The sequence below is a fragment of the Antechinus flavipes genome, chromosome 1 (genome assembly GCF_016432865.1).
Source record: "Antechinus flavipes isolate AdamAnt ecotype Samford, QLD, Australia chromosome 1, AdamAnt_v2, whole genome shotgun sequence".
Classification (NCBI taxonomy): Eukaryota; Metazoa; Chordata; class Mammalia; order Dasyuromorphia; family Dasyuridae; genus Antechinus; species Antechinus flavipes.
Genome location: NC_067398.1, coordinates 677,291,485 through 677,315,749, shown reverse-complemented (window position 1 = coordinate 677,315,749; position 24,265 = coordinate 677,291,485). Strand labels below are relative to the sequence as shown.

The 24,265-nt window shown below is 49.1% G+C and overlaps 1 protein-coding gene and 1 long non-coding RNA gene across 6 annotated transcripts in view; one reads left to right on the top strand and one right to left on the bottom strand.

Moving 5' to 3' along the window:
• Positions 1-12,980: 12,980 nt before the first annotated feature.
• Positions 12,981-24,265, bottom strand: part of LOC127545257 (hippocampus abundant transcript 1 protein-like) — a 15,458-nt gene continuing 4,173 nt past the window's right edge. Inside the window, exons 1-12 of one of the 3 annotated variants that reach the window (XM_051972427.1) lie at positions 21,718-21,824; positions 20,918-21,013; positions 18,961-19,023; positions 17,603-17,730; positions 17,171-17,285; positions 15,338-15,556; positions 14,884-14,997; positions 14,415-14,486; positions 14,197-14,309; positions 13,799-13,896; positions 13,462-13,628; positions 12,981-13,381 (exon numbers count right to left, since the gene is read on the bottom strand). In XM_051972427.1, the coding sequence (XP_051828387.1) occupies positions 13,169-13,381; positions 13,462-13,628; positions 13,799-13,896; positions 14,197-14,309; positions 14,415-14,486; positions 14,884-14,997; positions 15,338-15,556; positions 17,171-17,285; positions 17,603-17,730; positions 18,961-19,023; positions 20,918-21,013; positions 21,718-21,741 (1,422 nt within the window). In that variant the 5' untranslated portion in view covers positions 21,742-21,824 and the 3' untranslated portion in view covers positions 12,981-13,168. Of the gene's footprint in view, positions 13,382-13,461; positions 13,629-13,798; positions 13,897-14,196; positions 14,310-14,414; positions 14,487-14,883; positions 14,998-15,337; positions 15,557-17,170; positions 17,286-17,602; positions 17,731-18,960; positions 19,024-20,917; positions 21,014-21,717; positions 21,825-24,265 lie in introns of those variants that run through there. The other 2 variants (XM_051972426.1, XM_051972425.1) reach the window with 2 other exon arrangements.
• Positions 22,017-24,265, top strand: part of LOC127545259 (uncharacterized) — a 20,924-nt gene continuing 18,675 nt past the window's right edge. For all 3 annotated transcript variants that reach the window (XR_007949619.1, XR_007949617.1, XR_007949618.1), the window contains exon 1: positions 22,017-23,187. This is a non-coding gene — a long non-coding RNA (uncharacterized LOC127545259). The remainder of the gene's footprint in view (positions 23,188-24,265) is intronic.

Here is a 24,265-nt window from a genome sequence, read left to right as displayed (position 1 = left end):
CCAGGCTGACCCCGCCTCCTCCTCCTTCATTAGACCCTGGAGGATTTCCAGAGGGGATTTCTCTCTGCCCAAGATGGACTCTGCAGCGTCCAGTTGGGTCCCGGAAGGGGGGCTGAAGCAGCGCCAAGTTAAGGAGGGGACTAATGAGAACTGCCCGGGAGTAGCCCATCTACGCATGGGGGATGGGGGAGAGTTGGATAGGTTGATTCCTCTCCAAAGGAGAGCATCCTTTGGGAGCCCGAGGGAGGGAAGCCTGGCTCCTGAGACCAACCAGAGCCCCCTCGTGGGGGTGGGGGTACCTTTCCGGCGGCCCCCCCAGAGCCATCCACTCTGGGCCCACGCAGGGCTGCTACAGGGTCTGGGCCACAGGGAAGAGGGTCGTAGGGGTCTGGCCCCCCAGAGCTCCACCGAAGGTCCTTCCTCCCGCCCTTCATGGAGCAGCCCGGGAAAAGCTCGGCTTCTGTGGTCCCGCGTGGATGCTCACTACCTGTGCGCCCTGGCCGGCCACTTCCTCCTCGTTTTCTCATCTGTTAAGTGAAGGTGTTAAAGTCGCCCGTCTCTGAGGCCGCTGATCCTGTAATGGGGGAGATGGCACAGTTTTGGGGGGTCTCTAGCTATACAAATTCCCAGAAGTTACTCACACAGGGCTGAAGGCTTCTGGGAATTTGACCCGCTGGAGACCCCCCAGCGTCTCTTCCCCTTACTGGAAGTTTTCAGGGACCGTGTGAGAAGCCAAGTTTGGAAAAGGTGATAAGACCGAGGGTCACCGATTATCTGCTCACGTCAAGACTTTTCAGCCGAGTGTCTGGAATTCCCCGTCTGTCTCCCAGGAGCCTGGAGGTGGTTTTAGGCCCAGCCTCCCCCTTTTACCTTCTAAGCCGGGCTCCAGGAATTGTTCCTTCCTGCTCAGGGGACCTTTAGATAAAGCTCTGCTCCCTCTTCCCCACTTGATCCTTATTTGGCGTCCTTCCCCAGCCTTAGGAGCCCTATCTCCTCGTCTCCTGTCCTCAAGTGACCACGAGGGTAAGACTGGGCCTGATGCGGACCAGCTTCTGGGATACAGTGTCTCTGCCCAGGCCCCAGAGGCAGCTGCAGTCTCTTGGGGCAAGCTCTCTCCTGCTCTGCCTCAGTTTCCCCTTCTGTAAAAGGAAGGCTGTGCCCTTCCTAGGGTCCCTCTCCACTCTGACATCTACGTGTCCTGGAGCTCGAGCACCAGAAAGAGCTTTAGAAATCGTTTAACTCAACCTCCTCATTTCAAAGTCCAGGGAAAATGTCAGCCCTTAAAACTACTATCATCTAAGGCTACCTCGACAGGGTGTCCCAAATAAATGATGTCCTCTGCCCGCGTCAGATGACAAAGAGGAAGGAGAGAGGGAAAGGGAGAAGCATTTATAGGATCCCTACCATGTGCTAAGGGCCTTTTACAAATGTATTCTCATCTGATCCTCCAAGCAAGCTTGGAGACACGTGCTGTCATGATCTCCATTTTACAGATGAGGAAATTAGGCAAAGTTAAATGTCTTGCTCAAAAGTCACACAGCACTCTACCTGCTGTGCCAACTAGCTGCCTTGAAAGAATTATTGCATTCGGTTGTGGGTGCCGTATTTCAGGAACGATGCTTTACCTCTGTCTGCCTCAGTTTTCTCATCTGTAAAACGGGGGTCATGGAGCACCTGCCTGGAGTGATTGTCATGAACGTCAGATGTGATATTTGCAAATCACTTTGTAAACCTTAAATCACTCCTTAATGCTAGCTATCTTTATAGAAGATAGCTATATCTGTATTTGTATATCTATATCTATTTATTGATCTATTTATATTTATACATATTTATCTGTCTATATCTATATAGAGTGTATATATAAAATATAAACTTTTTGGGAGGCGAGAGCTGTTTAGATTTTCTCTTTGTGTCACCAGCACAATACCTGCAAGATAGCCAGACTTATTGGATAGTTAATTCATCTGTTGACTCTGAGGCCTCTTTCAGGTCTGAGATTATGGGAAGGGACAGGCTCAGACTCATTCAGGGAGTAAGCAGCTGAGCTTCAAACCCAGGCCTTCCTTCCCTTCCCTTCCCCATCTGTTCCCTTCTTTCAACTCTGAAGTTCTTTGGGGCAAGATTCTGCTCTGAGTTGTTCTATCAGCACTGCTGGAGGTGGGCAGCTTTCCTCCGTTGTCCAATGTTGGGGGGGAGGGGAGGGTTTTCCATTTTCCTGCATCCCCCTCAAGCCGCCTCATTCTTCTCTTCCCTTTATTCCTCCCTGAGTCCTTTTCAGTTCCAGTAAAGGCTAAACAGGAAGCTACACAGAAGGTGAAGGTCAGAAGAAAAGACCCTAGGGGTAATGATGAATAGGCAAAAGCCCTGGGCACATCCCAGCAGAGCAAGCTCAGGGGCTGGGGCCCTTCCCCGGGAAGCTGGACCCTTAACCCCAAACCTTTCTGTTTATTTTTGCTTCTAACACACCCATCTTATCTCTGGCTCTAAGGTGAAGACTGAGTGTGGTGATTAATGGGTTACTTCCCTCTTCAATTTCCTAACTAAGTCAGATCTGAATTTCCACTTCCAAGGCTCTGGCAACCAACTGCCCCTTCCTCCTCCAAGAGACCCTAAGAACTTGGGGCACTGCCGAGTCTGCCATCGGAAAAACTCCAAAATAGGATTGTGTCTTACTAAAAGCAGTAAGATGGGTAGCCAAGAAGATTGGAACATTTCAGTCTAGGCGAGGGGAAGGGCCTGAAGTCTCGAAGGGGATCTGGGGTGGGGATGGCAATAGTGAGAGCTGAAAGAGTCCTAGCCGGCAAGTCGGGAGGTATCTCCTTGGAGGAACTATTTCTCTGGGCCTCAACTTGCCTTTAGGGTCTTTGCCAGCTCTGACATTCTGGATTTTTTGATTCCAAATTCTCCAAATTCCAGGTTCTCCTTTGGGCCCTATATCTTCTCACCTGTTTCCTGGCTTTATCCTGGCTCCTTCCCAGAGGAGGAAGCCTGATAAGAGGCTGAGGAGCTTTGTATCATCCCAAAATGTTTCCCATTCTGCCTCACAGGATCATCATCTAAAACCCCAAAGTGCTTTAGAGCACATCAAGTCCAATCCTTCATTTTATAATTGAGGAAAGAGTCAGAGAGGGAAGTGACTTTGCCACAGTCAACCAGGTGATAATGTAACTCACCTTAGAAGCCCACCCAAATCCTCTAGCTCCAAGAAAGGGCTCTTTCCATCATGCTCCATTGCCATTGTTCCTAGGGAGAAGGGACTGGAAGGAGCACTTTTTCTTACTTTGAGAGGCAAGAGCAACGGCTTGTGCCAAGAGAGCACAACAATGGTGGAGCCTTTGAGAATGGAACCGAGTCCACTTGCCTGACCCAACTCCAAGCTTTGCTACATTTGGACCAGGTTTATGCTCATCCCTTTGTCCCCAATGCTCAGTCAGCCCCTCTGGAGCACTGAGTCCAGCAGATAACCTGAGCGTGCTCTTCCCATATAGATGGCTAAGTTCATGGAGGTGGAGGCAGAGGTTCTCCTTTTGGCCCTATATCCTCTCACCTGTTTCCTGGCTTTATCCTGGCTCCTTACCCCTACCCAGGGGAGGAAGCCTGCTAAGAGAGCCGTAGGAACTCTATCCTCCCTAGAAGAGACTTCCTCTTATCAAACTAGATGACAGGCCCTCCTAGTTTGGAGAGGAGAGCGGAGGCTCATTTGGAAAGACTGGCTTGGGAGATAAATGAGGGTCTAGCTTTGAACTCTGGTTCTGAGGTTGATGATACCTCCATTTTTATTTTAGTTTCCTCTTTTTATGGAATTGGGATAATCCTTGTTCAGCCCTTCCTTCAGCCTCTTGTTTTTCATTTTCAAAGGAGACCCGTGACATTATGGGATAAGGTCTTGTCTTGGGAATAAATTTGACTTAAGTGAATTGGATTAAATAATTGGATTGAATTGGATAAATTGGATTCAAGACGCCAAGTTGCACAAACCCCTGAGCCTCACTCTCTCTTCCAGAGTCATCCAACTCACGACAACTGGCCCAGGATGCAGTGGATGACCTTGACATCCTGATGTCTGGCTAAGCTGTAAGCACTCTGCAGCACCTGCTTCGGCTGATTTCATGACTGCTGGAATAGACTGTTCACAGCTGCCAATTCTGATGGGAAAACTTCATGTGCTTGGGACAGACACCCCCTCTAATTCACAGATGGTTTTGAGGCCTGTTGGTTACTCTCAACCTGGTTTAACTTGTCTGTTGAGATAATTTTACTGGGGTATGGCCACTGCACATGCTATAGCTTCTTGTGCCCAAGGTGAGAGTTATGTAAAAGACAGACACCAAAGGTAGATGAACAGTGCCATCTTAATAGTATTTTATTTTTCCAAATATATGCGAAGAGGGCAGCTGGGTGGCTCAATGAATAGAGCACCAGCCTCTAAGTCAAGAGGATATGAATTCAAATATGGCCTCAGACACTTAACACTTTCTAGCTATGTGATCCTGGGCAAGTCACTTAATCCCAATGAGCAAAAAAACCAAATATATGCAAAGATAGTTTTCAGCATTCACCTTTGCAAAACCTTGTCTTCCAAATGTTTTTTTTCCTCTCTCTACCTTCTTCTTCCCAACTTATATCAATCATGATATAGGTTAAACATGTGCAATTCTTCCAAATATTTCCATATTCATTATGCTGCACAAGATCAAAAGTAAAAAAAAAAGAAGAAAAAAAACAAGCAAACAACAACAAAAGGGGGAAAACTATGCTTTCATCCACATTTAGTCTCTATAGTTCTCTCTGTGGGTATAGATAGCACTTTCCATCACAAGTCTACAGAAATTACATAAATCATTTCATTGTTGAAAAAATCATCACATAATCTTGTTACTGTTGCATACAAGTTTCTCCTGGTTCTGTTCACTTCACTCAACATCAGTTCATGAAAGTCTTCCCAGGCTTTTCTGAAATCAGACCGCTCATCTTTTCTTATAACAACACTATTCTATTACATTCGTATATTATACTTATTCAGCCATTCTCCAAGTGATGGGCTTCCCCTCAATTTCCAATTCCTTGCCTTTACAAAAAGGGTTGCAGGGACTTACATTCTAATGGGAGAAGATATCACATAAAAGGGATCTAAAAAGGGAGGAGAAAGAAATAAGAGGAGAAAAGTCTGGAGAATTAGGGGCTGAGCCAGGATAGAAGAATGATACGGGGCCTTCCTCAAATGGAGATTTGGGGAGTAATTCACCAACAGGAGAAGGAATATGTGAATAAATGAAAGAATATTTTATTAAGGGCTTTCTATGTGCAAACATTAGGGAAATAAATGCAAAAGCAAGACAGTACCTGCCCTCAATAAATGTACATTTTAATAGGAGGGAGATCGATATAAAGGGGAGTAGTGAAGTTCCAGAGATAGTGCTTTCCATTTTCCAGAAGCATCGGTGGTTTCGATTTCGTTACTGTTCCTAAAGTATATAATGGAGTGCTTTGGCAGGCGGATGGCAGGATGCATGGAGAGGAGCAAGGCGGGGCTAGGAGCTGTTAAACAGAGTGGTTCTTCCCAATCAGGACAGGGCTGCTGGAGGTGGGAGCTCCCCAGATGTTCAGCAACATCAGGGCAGAAGGTAAGAAAGGTGATTGTGATCAAGCAGGTCAAGACTGATTCCAGTAGGATATAGTTATCACTGACCCTCTCAGCCTCGGTTTCCTCATCTGTAAAATGGGAGATTTGGTTGAAATGTCCTTAATCATCCATTTCCCTTCTCAAGTCCTCTGATCTACCACCAAGTAGCCGGTTTGTCTCTGGCACCTGCCACCACTAGGTGGCTCCCTAGTCTTGCTTCTCCCAACCCTGAAATTCACTTCATCTTTTCAGGTTTTCTGGGCTTTCCAAGGTGATAAAGATGCTAATTGTCAAGAGCCTCCCAGCTAATATCGGGTCCTTGGGTCGGCTGGCGGAAGAAATCTGATGGAGAGTCGGCTGTCTGCTTCTCAGTCCATCTCCTCTCTGGTCTCTCCCCTGTTCCCACTGGGGTCTCAGTCATGTCAGCAGATCCTGTCTGTCTCCCTCTAGAGCTCCTCCAAGTGGCAGGTCCCTTCAAGGCCCTGGGACCAGCCTTCCCTAAGCTGAATGCCTTCCTAGCCTCAAAACTCATCTCCCGGGAAGTTTCCCTTCATTAACCTTCCTGACTCCATTACCTCGTCCCCCTCAGTGCTTACTGGTTAGCTGGCACTGAAATGACATAATTGCTTTGACTTTCTCTCCTAATAGATGCTAAGCTCCTTAAGGCTGAGCACAAGGATGTTTTCTTCAGGCCTGGAACTAACCTTACTAATATCCTAAAGTTAGATGTCTCCGGTTCCTCTATATAAAATAAGAGGGAAAGATTAATTTACTCACTCCATTCCTAAGATGGGAAATATTATGGAATCATTGAGTGAATGTTAGGATTGAAATGAACCTTAGAAGACCCTGGAGATAAACTTCATTTTAAAGTTGTTTAACAGAGACCTCCAAAGGGAAACTGACCTGCCTAATCAGTGGCAAGAACTCAGGATTTCTAAGTCCTACCAATAGCACATGGATTCTCTGCCTGAAAATGATACTATATTAGATACAATTTTCTTCTTTAAATGAGTTTTTGTATATTAAAACCAATAAGAGAAACAACTCTCTGGAAGTATGTGCTATACCAAGGAGTTATTAGCCATCAAAAACACTTCTGCATGGTTTTGTTTAATGATTTTTAAAAGGAAGTATGTTGTTGTTCATGTCCCCATTTGGGGTTTTCTTGGCAGAGATACTGGAGTGGTTTGCTTCTCCAGCTTAATTTACAGAAGAGGAAACTGAGGCAAACAAATGACAAACGTCACTTCAAGAAAAATAAAATTAAAAGAGTATGCTTTAATCTGTATTCAGATACCATCAGTTCTTTCTCTGGGGATGGATAGCATTTTTCATCATAAGTCCTTCAGATTTGCCTTGGATCATTGTATTGCTGAGAAGGGCTAAGTCATTTCACAGCTGATCATCTTACAGTATTGTTGTTTCTGTGTACACTGTTCTCCTGGATCTACTCATTTCATTTAGCATCAGTTCGTGTAAGTCTTTCCAGGTTTTTCTGAGAGCATCTATCATTTCTGCTGTCACTATAGTATTCTACCACAATCATAAATAACTTCATCAGTCATTCCCCAATTGATGAGGATCTCTCCAATTTCCAATTCCTTGCCACCAGAAGAGATGCTATAAATATTTTTGTACATATGGGTCACTTCCCCTTTTTATTTCTCTTGGGATGCAGACATAGTAGTGCTATTGCTGAGTCAGAAGATATGCATGGTTTTATAGCTCTTTGAGCATAGTTACAAATTGCTCTACAGAATAGTTGAATCAGTTTATGATTCCAATAATCATGCATTGTCTCAATTTTCCCACACCCTTTCCAACATTTGCCAGTCTAATAGGTGTTTAGTAATAGCTCAGAATTATTTTAATTTACATTTCTCTAATTGTGATTTAGGACTTTTTCCCCAATATGGTTATAGAGCTTTGCTTACTTCATCTGAAAACTGTTCATGACTTTTGATCATTTATCAATTGGAAAAATGGCTTTTAAAAATAAATTTGACTGAGTTCTTTGAGAAATGAAGCCTTGATCAGAGAAATTTGCTTCAAATCTTTTTCATAGTTATAACTGATAACTGCTTTTCCCTCCATCTTATTTTCTCTCCTCTTCCCTCACCTTTTTATTCTATTTATTCTCTTCTTTCATCTTGTCCATCCTCAAAAATATTTTGCTTCTGACTACTGCCTCCCCAAACCCACCATCCCTTTTCCTACCCAAATTTCTCTTATCCCCTTTACCTCCTACTTTCCTGTAGAGTAAGATAGAGTCTTGCTTCTTTTATGTAGGATAATTTACTCCATTCTACCTTTCCTTTCCCTTTTCTCCCAGTACATTTCTTTTGCCCTTAATTTTTTTAGATACCATTCCTTTATATTTAACTCACACTTGTCCCCTCCATATTTCTTCAAACTGCCCTAATAATTTGAAAGTTCTCATGAGTTACAAGTATCATCTTCCCATGTAGTGTAAACAGCTTAACCTTATTAAGTCCCTTATTTTATCTTTTGGGCTTCCCCTTACTCTTGCATTTGAAAGACATAAGACTCAAGTCTTTTCATCAAAAATGCTTTTAAGTCCTTTTATTTCATTGAATGTTCATTTTCTCTCTAAGGAATTAAATTCAGTTTTGCTGGATAGGTGATTCTTGGTTGTAATCCTGGCTCCTTTGCCCTATGGAATATCATATTCCAAGCCCTCTGATCCTTTAAAGTAACAGCTTCTAAATTTTGTGTTATCTTGACTGTGGCTCCATGATCCTCAAATTATTTCCGACTGTTTGCAATATTTTCTCCTTGACCTGGGAGCTCTAGAATTTGGCTATAATATTCCTAAGAGTTTCCAGGTGATTGGTGGATTTTTTCAATTTCTCTTTTATCCCCTGATTCCAGAACATCAGGGCAGTTTTTCTTGATAATTTCTTGAAAGATGATATCTAGCCTCTTTTTTTGATCATAGTTTTTGGGTAGTCCAATGATTTTTAAATTATTTCTACTAGATCTATTTTCCAGGTCAGTTGTTTTTCCAATGAGATATTTCATAGTCTTATTTTATGCTTTTTGTTTTGTTTTAATTTCTCATAGTCATTACCTTCCATTTGCGCAATTCTAATTTTTATGGCGTTATTTCCTTCAATGAGCTTTTGTACCTCCTTTTCCATTTGGCTAAGTCTACTTTGGGAGTTCTCTTCAATGAACTTTTATATATATATATATATATTTCCATTTGGCCAATTCTGCTTTTAAAATTTTTTCCCCCTTATTGGATTTTTATGTTTCTTTTACCACTTGGCCTAGTATTAATTTTTAAGGTGGGTTCAACTACTCCGGAATTTTTTTTAGGATATTATTTAAGTTTCCATTCCTTCCCCTATTAGACTATGAGTTTGAGGGTGAGGACTGCCTTCTGCCTTTCTTTGTATCCCCTGCATCCCATAGAGTAAGTGCTTAATAAATACATGATTCTCACCTCTAAGATCAAACACTAAATTCCCGTTTCATGTCCGAAGTTCTTCACCCTCTGGCCCCAACTTGTCCTTTTAGCCTCATTCCATACCCCGTCCTTCCCTTCTATCCTGTTCGGAGACTCCATTTACCATCCCTGGGCCTCTGTATTGGCTGGGGCTTAGGTGACTTGCCCAGAGAATTCACACTGCTACTATATATTAGAGCTCAGGCCCTCCTGACTCCACGGCACCCCCTAGCTGCCCCTCCTGGGATGCATTCTCGCAGTCTCTCCAGGACTATCCCAGGGCCACCTCCTTGTGTACAAAACCTTTCCTGATCCCCACAGACACCGGTGCCCCTCGTCCATAGCTCTGTCCATAGCCACATACAGACGTTTGTTTGTAGAGGTGCGCGTACATTTATTCCCTCTGACTGAGCGTGAACCCCATGGAAGCACGGACTGGCTCACGATGCCCAGGCTTATAGTGTTTGGCAAACAAATGTTGGTCGGTTGAGTTTACGATCCTGGCTGTACACAGTTAAGCCAACAAGCCGGGCACCTTGGCAGGTGTTGACTGTTGAGCACCTGTGGAGTTTGGAAGCCTCCTCTCCCCCCCCCCCCCAAGACCCCGGCTTCCATTGGCCCGGTATTCAAACACTGCTGCCGGTGTCCCCTGCGGAGCCCCTTTCTCTGCCTCTGGGGTTTTATCCAGCTGGACCTGATCATTTAAGTGGAAGTCTGTGAACTCTAAGAGCCAAATATTCCCCGAAGGTGGGTCCGCCGGGCGGATCGGACCCAACCTTAAGGGGGAGGGAGTGGAGTGTGAGCGACAAGAAGGTGGCTTTCACTGGGTCTAAATTATGACTGGCAGAGGGCAAAGACCGCATTTCCCTTTACGGAAACCTCCATGAAGGCAAAGGAGACGAGCCCCGTGAAGCTTTCCTGGAAGGGAAGGTAACAAAAGAGCCGGGACAGCCAGAGATGGCCTGCCAAGGATGCAGCCACCAGGCTGGAGCGCTTGCGTGCACTGGTTCAGGGCAGGGCTGGGCGGGCCCTCTGGCAGAAGGTGCCTTTTCTCCCCGGCTGGGCTCCCCGCGGACGGGAGCATCAGAGCTGGGACGGGACTTCAGGAGCTAGATGAGCCAGGGCTAAACAAACAGCTCACCGGGCAGAAACACACAGGCAGAGACTGGCTTTTTTTTTCTTTGCAAGAAGAAAGCAGCTGTTTAATAAATAACCAGGAGGGGGGCACCTGTATCTAAATACAATCTGAAATCAACTAAATTGTACTGAGTTATCAGCTAAAAACACAAAATCAACAACACACCAGGGGGTTAACGTCATCAATTCCAAAGTATAGGGCTGGTCCCTTCTTAATGAAAACAGAGGTTGGCTACGGTGGGGGGTGGGGGTCCTGGAGGGAGGAGGACCAAGCAGAACCAACATGAAACCTTGGCCACTTGCCAAGAGCCAGCTCACATCACTGTCTCCATGTTTGTTTCAAGCAACAGCAGGTCCACTGGGACTCCTTCAAAATCCCCCAGCTGGGTCCCTGAGGAGGGCAAGGTAAACCAGAAGAGAACTAGGCAGAGAGGAAGGCAGGGCCGGAGGAAGAAGGGGCTGCCTTTGGCCCCAAACTGCGCGGCCCGTGCCAACATTCCAATAGTGGCACCGCCTGGCTGAACAGAAAAGCTGCATGGGGGGAAATGCCCTTTCCAATAATTGGTTCACGCTCCCCCCTCCTCTCTTACAAAGTATAACATAAAATTGGCAGAAATAGTGGTCTCTGGACAGCTTCCAGGACACACGGGGCCTATCAGATCCACAGGGATCTTCACGCAGCCCTGGCAACTAGTGCCTTTCAGGGACTGGGGCAAAGGCAAGAGGTCCGGGACAAAACATGCTTCGAGGGATTTTGTTTTAGGGGGCAGGAGCCTGCACAGGCGGGAGTGGGGGAAGTTTGCTGGAATTGGGGCCGTGGGCCTGGTCCCTGCCTTGTGGTTTCTGGGGTGAGGAGATCAGCTGACTGCTCAGAGCTCTGTTCCTGGCAATGCCAGGTTACCACAGGTGTCTCTGTGACCTAGGGGCTCCCAGCCTGATAACCCGAGTTGATCTATTAATTTGAATTTTTGAAACGGTCTTCCGTGACCTTTTGAAAGGATGAGTGAGATTTTGCTTTTCTAATGTCCCTACCCAGAAGATAGGCCGACTTTTGGAAAGAAAGCCCTGGTGGGCATGGGGCTGCAAGGGGAAGAGGAAGGAGAAACGGGACTGCGGGTCCACCGGTCCCTGCAGACTAAAGTGCAAAATGGAAAGGCCACCGCCACCTCCTCTCCCAGGGTGGGCTCATTTCTACAATGTCTGGATGGCTCTGGCTCCAGCACTGTAGGTCCTGGATGAAGGAGATGGATGGGCAGGCTGAGGGCAAGGCAGCTTTAGCCACTTCCCCCACCAGACATGCAGAACCCCCAGAGGAAGCTCCCAAAGGAAGCGTTCGCTCCTGGAGGCTCCTGGACTCATGGGGAGGGGCCAGGGAACCCCTGAAAGCCTTCCACCTTCCTGGGGATGTAGGCTGGGGATCTCAAACTGCTCTGTATGTAAACAAAAGGCTTGGCCGAGAATGGTGCGAAAGCTTGAGGACAAAATGCCCGACATGGGCTGTGGCAGGTCTTTCCTGGGGGATGGGAGGAGGGCAGAGCTCCTCAGACCCGTACCTGACCTCCACTGGCCACGGCCCAGGGACAAAGCTGGAGCACTGATGGCAGCTGGCCCGGCACGGGGCAGCTTCAAGCAAAGGGAGTCATGGGGCCCTTATGGGAAAGGGCCACCAGCAATTTAACCAAAAGCAACATGGGGAAAACTGAACCACCATCCCTATGGCCAGAGGGGTCAAACCTGGGTCATTTCTGTTCTCCTGCCTTATGGCTGCTTTTCTAATGTCACTTGGACAGCCTGACCTTCCTCAGAGGGGCTTTGCTGTGACCATCTGGGCTAGTTCTTGGGCATCCCAGAATCCTCTGCTACTCTCAAAGGTGTGTGGGCAAGGAGACATCTTGGCCTTTCCTCTAAATCTAGACCCTAGACTTCTAGGGATGGGGGCTGGGGCGTGACAGGTTCTTGGCCCCAGGCTTCACTCCCCAGAACCGACCCCAGAAATGCAGGAGCGGTGCCTTGAGGACTTGAGGTTCCAGGGACCTAGCCAGCCATTACTCTGACCCACAAGCGCTAGGGTTTTTTGGATGGCAGCTGCAGGGCCAATAATGGGTGCATACACTGGAAATGTCCCAGTGCCTCCGGGTCCCTGATCTCCCCTCCTTTGGTGGGCTCCCCCTTTCCCCCACTCTTCCAGTTCAGAACCATGACAAACCTGATCCTCTGGCTGCTGCAAAACAGACGGACCTGATAAAGGGGGGGGAAATCTCTTTTGGGTTTCTGGGGGCACATAAGTAGGAAACATTGGGACCCCTCACAAGGATATGGGAAATCTCTGCCTTCTACGATACCATCAGCAAGGAGCTCCCTGCCGAGAGCATCCTGGGCTGGGCAGGCACATTTGGTTGGGTGCCAAGGAAGAGGGGCCCACAGGTTGGGTCAGTTCTGGCTAGCTAACGCGGACAGTGGGTCTGCTGTTGCTGGTCCCTTTTCTGCCTGGTCCCCCTTCACCCCAGGGGGAATCGGAAGTGCCTCCTGTGACTGTGGAGGGCAGTGGGCCAGGACCTGAGATTCGGGCACTCCCCCGCTCCCTGGCAAGACGAGGATTTGGCAGGTCCCATTTCAAAGTCCACAACTCCCCAGAAGCAGGTGAGTCTAACACTAGCCTGTCTTCACGTGGTGTAGTCCCAACTCCTTCCTATTCTCCAGCCCTGGGTGGATGACAGAAGCCTAGTTTTGCACCATTGGGACTGAGTTTGTGGGTAGCTGTGTTTATGTGTTTGGCTCTGAGGGCCTCAGTCTCCTTGGTCCTCTCGTTTGCTGTTAGTGGTACAGTCCGTGACCGCCTGCCCTCCCACCCGGTCCAGTCCGCATCGAGCACACCGCAGTCGATGGGGTGGGCTGGGGGAAGGTGGTGGTTCCTGGCCTCTCCCTTCCCCTCATACACTGCTGTCCACCAGGAGGGGCTCCTTGCCATCCAGGCCGCCCGCCTGGGGGCTGTGTGTGTGGCTCTGGGCACCATTGCTGTGTTTCTTGTGGCTGCCGGACCTCAGTGTGAGATGATTGTGCTCAGGGATGAACAAGGCCACTAGGAGGGACAGCAGGACTGAGCACGCTCCAAAGAGGAAAGGGGGGCCGGGGATGATGCTCCGCTAGAAGGGCAAAGGACAGGAAGGGGGTAAGTGCGAGGGCCGGTGGGGGAGGGCGGGGGGAGCGGAGGGGCGGTCCTCACCTCATCCGAAGGGTTGGCCATGTTGGGCTTGGCGGCCTTCTCCAGGCTCTCCACCGCCACCATCTCATTCAGCTCCACGTGAAAGAGATAGAAGACGAAGCCATACAGAGCCGGGCCCAGACCGTTGCACAGCCCCCGGATGCCTGTGATCATCCCTTGGACGACCCCTGGGGGGCAGAGAAAGCCCGGTCCTTTCCTGACACTCCGTGCCCCGGGTGGCTCTCGCCCCCCAAGCACGGGGCAGGGAAAGCCTCGGCTCTGGGCCGGGGCCCTCCTCCCAGGCTGAGCCGCCCCCTCACTGCTGCCTCCTGGGCCCCGAGAGCAAAGCCAGAGCTACCTTGCTGGTCGGGGTCTGCATTCCGGGACACCATGGCGCTGATGGCGGGGAAGGTTATGCTGGACATGGCGGCCACCGCACCTGCGGCCCACATCATCCTGGGGGAGATAAGAGAGTGGCCTTGGACTGACACGAACCGGGCCAGAGCAGGGTTAAGGCTCCCCCGGGCCCCGACCCTGACAGTGGGGCTCCCCCGTGCGGATTAAAGGGAAGGGGGAGAGAAGTCGAGCAGCATCAAAGTCCCTCCAGAGGAGGCGCGTTCTGACGATCCTGCCCTTTGAGGGCCCGGCCCTCTACAGCAGAGGCCGTGACATGTCCACTGTCCCTGCCCGAGGCATCAGGGAGGGCAGGGGAAGGAGGCAGGGGCATAGAGGAGGGGGCTCCGGGCGGGCGCTTACCAAGGCTGGGAGCCAAAGCCGTACCAGGCCAGCTGTAGGATCTGGAAGCCCAGGCCAAGCAGGATCGTGTTCTTGTTCCCTATGGAGCGCATCAGGATCCCCAGCACCACTGTCTGGAACGGGACGGGCGCAAGTTGCCAAAGGAGAGTGAGAGGGGGGTGAGGTGGGCAGGGGGCTGGGAGAGAAAATGACAAACAGGAATGGGCAGAGACCCTTACCTGAGCCAGGATGGAGAGAATCCCCACCACACCAATGAAGGCGGCCACTGTTTCTGAGGAAAAGCTAATTACCTGCAAAGACCAGAGAAGGGGAGCAGAGTCTGGGCTTAAGTGACAGTCTAAATTGGGACCCATAATGATAAGAGGTTCTAGTCCCTCTGAACCGGATCCTCCCTCCAGTACGAGACTGGGCCAAGCGTCCTTCCTGGAGGCCGAGTCCAGCTGCTGCTGAGCTGGCTCCTGCTTATTCTTCATGGGAGGGAGGGTGACAGAGGAGCCTCGATGGATCCAGCAGTCCTGGGGTGCTGTGTCCAGCTGAGCCTGGGAGCCTCTCCCTGACTCCAAGAAGTGTCCAGGATCTCTCGGAAGAGATCTCTGCAGGGCAAGCAGGTGGCCCACCCCGTCTCCTGAACCCCCCTTCCTGTCCAGGCCACCCAGGGCTCCTGCTTCTGACCTTGGGCTCACTCACCTGGCGCAGGTAGAGAAAGAAGCTGGAGTACTGGCCGGCTTCTGGTAGGTAGGAGAGGAAGACAGTGATACAGATGAGAAGCACGGTCGAGTCCTGGCCCACTTTCCGAAGAGACTGAGGGAGACACGGGGCACACTGAGAGAGGCAGAGAAGGACGTGTGCCCCGTGCAAAAGCACAGAGGGATGCGATCTGAAAGATGGCTAGTGCCCCTCCCCAAACCCGTCCTCTTCCTCCCAGCCTATCCCGGGGCTTGGTGTTTCCAGGAGAGCCACTCTCTGAGGGGGACTCTGTCCTCCAAAAGGCTCCTGAGGAAGCAGGGCCCTCGCTTAGCCCACGATGCCCGGGGCCACTGTCAATCCACCAAGGTGCCAAGCCACACTCAGACAGGTTCCTCCATTTAGTGAGACCGCCTCCAGTGGAGGATGGGGGAGTAGGAGAGGCGGGGACACTTACAGCAAAGGGGTCGGCCTGCTCCCAGGAGATGGGAGCCCCCCAAGACACCGGGCGCATCTCCTCGGGCAGGGACTCGGGCACAGCCAGCAAGATGAAGCCGATGTCCAGCAGAGCCACGCCTGAGGCCAGCACCACCACCAGCGTGTCCCCATAGGCGCGGGACAGGTAGGCACCGATGGCTGGGCTTGTCACCAGACTGGCAGCAAAGGTAGCGGAGACCTGGGGGAAAAGGACAAAGGGGACACTCAGCCAGTCCCTTGCTGGTATAGGGGCTGCACTGCCTGGCTGTCAGAGACGGGTTCCGCCAGGGAGCCTGTGCTCACTTTGTGCCCCTGTTCGCTCTTTTTACCTTCCCTGGGCAATTCTGTGAAGGACTTTGTCGGTGACAGCGAGTCGGGGAGATACAAACAGGGATAAGGAGCTGATGGGATGGGGATGAGGTAAGGGGAGGTTAAGGAAATGCAGGCTCCTGCCCAACTCTGAGAGAGGGCCCTGAGGGCTGCAGAGTCCAGCCTTGCAGCAGGCCCCGGAATTGGCCCCCATGGGTATTACATCTCTGAGCCACCACTTTGTGTTCAAATGCCGTCACCCATTCACGAGTGGAGCGGCACGTGCTGGGGGGCAAGCTTGGGAGCAAGAGGGACAGTGAGAGAAGCTTTCACATGTCCCTCCCATGTTCCAGCGTGGTCCAAAGTGCCGGAGATGCAGAGACAACCCAAAGTCATCCTTGCCTCCAAGCCCCTTATACTCTCCTGGGGGAAGCAGGGACCATATTGAAATAAATACAAAGTAGTCAAGGGGAGGATGGGGAGAGCCTGAGGTGCTGCTGGGAGCCAACCCTGAAGGCACAGGGGAGAAAGTGAAGTTCTGTGATGAGAAATGGCCCATCACACACAGGAACAAGGAGGACAGTGTAGTGGGAATACAGAGTTTTATGAGGGAGACTAATGTGAAATCAGCTGGAGTCACACTGTGGGGAGATTTTATGCCAAAGAAAAAAGGGAGCCAGTGAAGCTTCTTGAGCAGCAGAGTGATGTGATCCAAACTGTACTTGGGAGTATCAGCCTGGCAACTATGCAGAGCACGGATTGGAGAGAGAAACCACAAATCAGAAGATCAATTAATAAATTAGGGCAGTGACCCAAGAGAGAAGGGAGGAGCCCCTGTACTGAAGGGAGAAATACTGTGGAGGACCTCTGGCAGGTCTGGCTGGTGGTCATGGGAAGCCCCATTAGAGCAATCCACAGACAGGATGGGAACTGTGCATCAGAAAGCTTGGTTGGGGGGCAGTGTCGGACCGACTGCCTAGAGATGGGGCTGAAGGTCAAGTGGCTGAGGGGACGGTCACTGCAAGTGTGCTGGCAAAAAGGGGTGCGAGCCGTGCATGAGGCTGAAGGAACATGCATGAGGGGTCTGGGAGGGGAAGGAAGAACTAGGAGGACTTTGCACTTCATTTACTGCTGGGCTGGTGAGTGGAAGAAGCACAGGCTTTGGAGCCTGGGGGTGACCGGCAGGATGGTGGTACCAACAACAGCAAAAGGGAAGGGAGCAGTCACAGCTTTGGGATGGAAACAAGAGCTTCCTGGCTGCCATTCGGCAAAGGCGGCCATCTAATTAAAAGGGGAGAGGTGAAACACAGGCCTAGGGTGTGGTGCCAGGGGAAGAATTCTAGCCTGGAGGTCTCGGGGAGCTGTGGACCACAGTTCCAGGCCTGGCACCAAAGTCCACCTCAGTGGCCAGAGCAGAGTGGCAGGACGGCTGGTGGGGATGGCACCCGCAAGGGTGTGGGCAAGGGGCAGGAGGGGATTCTGTCCCGGAGCAGGGCTGGCTCACCAGGCCATAGGCTGTGCTCCGCTCGTGCTCCTGGGTGATGTCGGCTACATAGGCAAAGATGACGGAGAAGGTGACCGCGAAGACGCCTGACATGGAAATGACTGCAAAGTACCACCTGAAGGAGAGAGGGTCGCCTTGTCCCAGCTCCTCGCCTGGCGCCCCGGCTTTTCCACCCTCCCCAGGACGTCACCCCTGGATTTCAACCACCCAGCTGTGGGTCAGCTCCCTCTCTGCTGAGGCTGTGCTGCCTTCCAGAGGTAACTGAGGCACCAGATTTGGCTTTGGGGAGTCTGCTGGCCAGTAAAGGCCAGCAGGGGCCAGGGAAATGCCAGGAGCCCGAGGGGCCCCTGATGGAGAGGATGGGCGGGTGAGAACACTGAGGGAAGCTCTCGCCCTCCCTGAGTCACGGCCACGCCAGGACCCCTCACTCACCACGGGCTGATCTTCATCAGTGGGATGGGTGCGCAGGTGAAGAACACCGTCAAGAGGAGGAATGACTTTCTGCCCCAGACATCTGAGAGGGCGCCAATGAGAGGGGCGCTGAGGAAAGACAGTAGGCCCTGGAAGACAGGAGGCAGCGGGGGTTCGGTGAGGCCGGGGCTTGGGCAGTGGCCCCCTCCCCCTAAAGCTGATGTACAGCTCTACGTGGCCCCACTCTGGGCTCAGCCCCAACCTCCTCCCTGATCATAGCCCCAAAGCTCATGGGTCTCCAGGGCTTGGCACCTCTGCTGCCATGAAGCTATAGGCACAGAGGAATGGCACAGGTGGATACCCATGAGGTTCAAAAATGCATCACATGGGCAGTCAGAAAATGAACTTTTTCTTTTTTCCCATCTCCTAAAGAGAAAAAGCCAGAGAGGCAGCTGGATGGCACACCGGACCTGGAGTCAGGGGAACCCAAGTTCAAATCCAGCTTTAAACACAACTCTCCCTAGCTGTGTAACCCTGGACAAGTCACTTAATTGCAACTGCCTTGGGGGAGAGGAAACAGAGAGAGAAAACCCCCCTTTTAAGAGGAAAGGGCAGAAGTTGCCGTCCCCACCACTTCTGTGGGAGAAATGACTCGGACAATGATGATTGTGCTTCTGAGGAGCTTCCTGGCCTCCGCCCCACCCTCCTGCTAGGGAACCCGTCTCAGGCCCCTGCCCCCCAGGACCCCCTTCTAGCAAACATCCTGTCTGCCACTGGAGGAGAACCTCCATCAGGATGTCAGCAAATGGTGACACAAGGACAAGGAACGGCAAAGGAAGCCTGGGGGCTCCGTGAAAAGAGCACCCAGCCTGAGATCAAGAAAACTCAAAGTCAAATCCCGCCCAACACTTACTAGCTGGGTAGCCCTGGGCAAGTTACTGCCTCGGTTTCCTCACCTACAAAACGGGGGTGATGATAGCACTGAACTCCCAGGGCTATTGTGGGGATCCAATGAGATGTTCGTAAAACGTTCTGCAACCCTTTTAATACACTACATAAACGCTGGTTATTGTTGTTACTGGGGAAAGCAGAGTCTTCTGCTGAAAGTGGCTTCCTCTTCCCAGCCCCCTGACTCTGTCCACCAGGCGTGGGGAAGGAGAGTGCTGTCCCCATGACTCCCCCGCTCAGCCCTGAATCCCCCGCACAAAGGGGCCCATTGTTACTGTGGCAATGTACGTTTGTCCACTTGGATCTGGCCAGAGGCCATGGCCTAGTGGGAGGCAGGGGATGAGTGGCCTGGGGTCGCTGCCAGGTCCTGTCCCTGGGCTATAAGGGGAACCAGGGGAGAGTGGACATGCCAGGTGCCAGCCGAACCTCACCTTGACTCCGTGGATCAGGCCATTCATCAGGAAAGTGTGCTGTGGGAATGTCTGGTGCAATACCTGTGGATGGTACCAGAACTCCATGAGGCTGCCAGGTGCTGAAGGGTGCTCTCCCTTGCCCCCACCGCCCAGCATGCCTTCTCTGCTGCTGCCATTTTCACTCAAGGGTCTGCAGGCCACTTTGGAGGAGGGGATTTCAAGGCCTGGCCCACTGCTGACCCTAAGGCTCAGGCTTGGGCAAATTGGGATGTGAAAACCAGCAGTCCTGTCCACCTGACAGACTGGATGTGAGAAATCCTGTAACTTGTGGAAATTATTTGGGAAAAAAATTTCTATTCTTGTAAGACCCCATGGACAGGAATATTCCTGTTAATGGTCTCCCCAAACTCTTTTTGCTTGGCCCTTTCTTCCCATTTGCTTGGTAGTCAGCTAGCTTCTTCCCACGTCCTATTTTTATCCATTTTCCTCTACACTGGTTTAGCATTCCTGCATTTTACCCAGAAAATAGGTTTCTAAGGGCCATTGTAGTTTGGAAAAAGGCAATTTCCTAGAAACAGGAAATCAGAGCAGGAACCACCAAACCATTAAACCATTCCATGTTCACAGACACCCCAGTTCCCCAAAACAAGTTTGAAAACAGGCTTCTCCCTGGGGTTGCTGGCTGAGAGACTCTGGCCCTCCCCCCCTCCCCCGCCAACTCCCTTTAAAAGCAAAGCTCCAGAGCTTGGATTTTGGAATTTTTTCTTTCAAGCAACCCCTCTGCACTTGGCATGCTTGCAGTGTTTTTCTTTGTTCTTCCACTAAGAGCCAAGCCACCTTAAGCTGAACAAGGTCAAAGCTGTTTTACTCTCAAATAGGGGTGGAGCAGAAAGACATTGCAGGGATGGGGGCTGGTGCCTAATGGTGGGAGGGGGTAAATGAGGGGCTTTTTTCTTCAGGGCCAACAGACTGGTGACAGAATAAAATGTGACAATGTTAAGATTTGGATAATTGGATCCTTCAAAATAAGAGCAGCTGCCATCTTTAAAATGATTTAAGAGAGACAAAATACTTTTCACCCATTCTCTTAGAAAATTAGAATCACAAGGGAAAATCCGGGGCTAGCCCAGCCCTATCTGAAGATTGGACTTCATGTTATCCTCCTGACACATTCAGGAGGGAGGAAACACAAGTTTTATTCTCCCCACTTTATAAGTCTCAGCTCTCAGAAGTTACTTGTCCAAAGGCACAGAGCCATAAAGAACCCACAAAAGCCCTGACTCTCCCAATCTAGAGAAGGAGGTGACAGGCCTCCAGACGTGATCCAGGCCTCTATTAAGTGGCAAGTGCAGCCTTCCCTGTGCTCCCTCAGACTGAGGCGGCCGGGAGGATCTGGTACAGCCTCCTGGTCAGACCAGGGCCCACATCTCGGGATGGTTCATTCCATTCTTCCTACCTTTCTCTGGTTTCCTAAGGGGATGGTTCTTACAGCTCGTCCTAGTGTAGGCAACAAAGACACAATGTTCTGTTCCCTGGGGAGTGGGGATCTGCATGGCTGGGCAGAGGGTGAGGTGAGCCCGGTCACAAATCTGTCATCCACACACTGTGCTTACTTAGTTCATCCCTGATAAAATGACAACACTGTTCTTTCTACCAAGGCTGCTAAACTAAGGTCAATTTCTGGCTTCCATATTTCAGGAAAATCACAATTTTCTTGGAGACAGAAGTAGTCTCCCCATCTTCCTAGTGTTCAATGGTAGGTGCTTCTCAAGGTGGGGAAAGAGACCTGAAGGGAGCCTGGCTGACTTGCCCTTTTTCCAGAAACAGTAGTGACAGTAAAGAGCCTGAGCTCTGGACGATCTACCCCACCATTTAGCTTTATGGGAATTTTCCCAGTTTCTACTGGGAACCTGTTCAGTCAAATTATCTTTACTCTTCCAGATCTTGGGGCCAAAAGGAGGTAATTGATACTCACCGTTAACATAGGGGTTGTGAGCAGGCCCCAGGCAAAAAACTCTAAGAAGATCACCACCACAGCATGGTATACACTAGGCTCGCCAATCCCCTGTCGCTGAAAAACAACAGGACTAGCTGTTAAGTGGATGAAGGGTAAGGCACAAGGGAATCAGCTTGGGGGAAGGGAAGAAAGGAGGTTAATTAAATAGTTTTCACTAAATCAAGAACTTGGAAGGCTTTTGTTTGTTCTGAAAAGCCAAATGTAAATATCTCCCAGGCTGTTACCCCTCTGGTTCCAAGGCCCCAGAAGTTCAGCCAGGCTTAATCAATAAGGTCAGAGGTTCAAAGGCTCTAGGAACCTGAGGAATCCAGGTAGCCTTCAGTGAAAATTTGGCCATTAATGTCTGGAGCCCTGGATCAGGCATAAGTTCCCATTCCTATAGAGGTGGCATATAAACTCAGCTTTTGTTGCCTAAAACCCTGCATATAGCTCACCTAGGTTAGTATAGCTAGAGCCTGAACAGATGATCTAGATGTCCCTGGAAGGCTAAGATGTCACCCAATCTGGGCATTAAAATGTTACTCCAATGTACGCTCCACGAGGGTACAACTGGACTAAAGGTATCCAGAACAAAATGGAAATCCTTGTTCTTGGCCAGTATCCCCAAGTTTAGAAAAGGTAGTAGAATAGGCCTCAGAACTAGAAAGGCCTGATAATCTTACTTAGAAATAGCCCAAAACCAATGATTTCATCAAGGACTGAAAACGGGCACAAAGCCATTAAGCATTCCCCACTTTCCAGCCCTCCAGCCTAATAACCTGGTGGACCTCAAACAGCTTCATTCTTTCCCAGATCAAAGTCTTGAGCTCCCCCCAAATCGAGAGGTAGCCTGCTTCTTGGGTTCTAGACTCTTCAGCAGTTTTGCTCCAGCCAATGCTGAGTGATCCACGTCTTATTCTTTCTAGCCAGTCCAAGGAAGGGAAAAGAGAATAAATTTCAAAAGTCAAGATTCTTTTCCCAGGCTCCAGGAGCTTTCAGGTCAGTGGCAGGGCACAGTGGCTAGTGCCATCTCTTCAGCTAAGTGGCAGAGAGAGGAGTGAACTGCAGTATGCAAATTCAGTGCCCATGCACTCATCTACATTTTGAGTAGAGTGGTCAATCCAGTTTTATCAGCCCTCATTAAAATATAGCCACAAGGATGGCAAAGCCTTCCTCCCCCAGTCAGACAACATCCGTCTCCAGATTTTTAACTATTCTCTGAGCTAAGTGGAGCAAGCCCTGGATTGCAGTCCATGGGGGCTAACTCATTGTGTGATCTTGTAACTTTTCTCTTCTCCAGGGCCCCTCTATAAGAAGAGGAGGCAAACAAGATCTCTTCTGAGGGTTTTCCCAGCTCTAACATTCTATAATGCTGTCGTGTAGAATTTTCTATCTCCTTACATATTTTTTAGGAGCTAATTTTTAAAAAAAGAATAGGAAAAGGATTGAAACATTCAAATCATCCTAAGATCAGCTATGCCCATCTCTTCTCTTCAAAGCAATTTCTCAAGGGACACTATAACACTCTGATCCAATCTCTGGCTCCTTAACTCTTGTTTTTCTGTCTCATTATCCTGGCTCACACTCAAGTTTTCCTCTATTACTATTCAAACAGCCACTAAGAAGGAAACTTTTGAGATATTTGCTCCCCCATTTGATAAATCATCTCCAACATTTCAATTAAATATTTACTGTGTGTGAAGTCTAATACTGGGTGAGCTGATGAGAGAAAGACCAGAGACAATCTCATCCCCACACCTCTGAGGATTTACTAATAGCAGGGTGTACAATGTGTACACATACAAGATGGGAGAACGCAATAAAAGTCAAAGAAGCATAGGCTGAGGCTTGGCAGGGACTTTAAAGGTCATCCATCCACCCCCTTTGATTTATATGAGAAGCCAAGAAAACCAAAGTTCTGTGAAGAATTTGAAGGAGAGAACATTCTGAGCCAGGGAGACAAAAAGAGAAGGCAGCATGAAAGAGTTTGTGCCCAAGATGGTTTTTGAAGAAACACAAGTAACTACTAGGCAACAAGGTCCTCCAAGGCAGGTGCAGTGTTTCCTCTAAACTTGGTAGCTCCCTACTCCCCAAACAATGAATATTCAGAACCAGTGTCTGTGTTGGGGCTCCACCTCCTAGGTGATCTTGACTTAGAAAAACATCCTCTAACAGAAATATAGAAAAAAGACAACACAGCCAAAGGTAACAGAGCTTCAGAATGGTTCAGAAGGGAAGACAGAACAAAGGTACGTTTTGTTCTTTAAACTGCTTGATTCTATTGTTAAAATATAGGACATAATGTTTATTGTCTTGTATAAGCTCGTATTCCTTCATACATTTATTTGGCTATCTGTTTTTGTTGATGGTTGTTTGCATTTAAGAAACCAACCTGTTAGAGCCCTTCAGTAACTTTGGATGGAAGTGACAAATGGCCTGACTCACTCTAAGCTTCAGTTTTCAGTGAACCAGGGAGCTAACAGGTTGGACCATTTTTACAAAAACTGCTCTTCCAATGCTCTTCTTCAGGACTGACTTGTTTCCAGCGTAAATAAGGAAGGCTGTTTTAACTGACAGTCAAATACAATGATCAAAACAACTTTCTCTTGATGGCTAATGTCACTGATGTGTCCCTAATAAGCTAATAGTACAGAGGAGGCTTTCCAACAACCTTAACAATAACTCTTGGAATTAACACAGACTTGCATACAAATCAGTAAAATTTCTTCCCTAGAAATGAATTCTTCTGGTGCTATTAATTAATTTTTCTTTCTTTCTTTGTAAGCTTTGTAATGCTGTCTGCATATTTATATCAGTCATTTTGGGGTAGATCCCAGTTAGCCTCCTCTTATAAAAAAACTTAAATCAAATCACATGACATATCTATCATATGTAGCAATGTACTTTGGTGCTATTAGTTTAGCATTTAGACATCTGTTCTGTAATTGTTTTATTCCTTAGTCTCATCTCTGAGTTAGAGTTAGTGTCTTTTTCAGGGCAGAAGACCCATCCCTTCTACTTCCACAGAATCTCAGGTCTGTTCCATTCAAAGGTCATACAGCCTAAATCTATATTTAGGTTAAATATATAATTTATTTATAACATATTATAAAGGTTATAACAATAAGGTTAAAAAAAATTCTTTAGTGTGTGACATAATATGGAGAATGTTGGGGCAAGAAAGATACTCTAACATACCATGAAGTCCAACCCCTTCACTTTATAGACAGGAAAACAGGCCCAGAAAGAAAAACCTTTACCTCCAAGCCACACAAAGAGTTAGTAGCAGAGATAGGACGAGAGACCAGACCTCCTGACTCAGCTCAG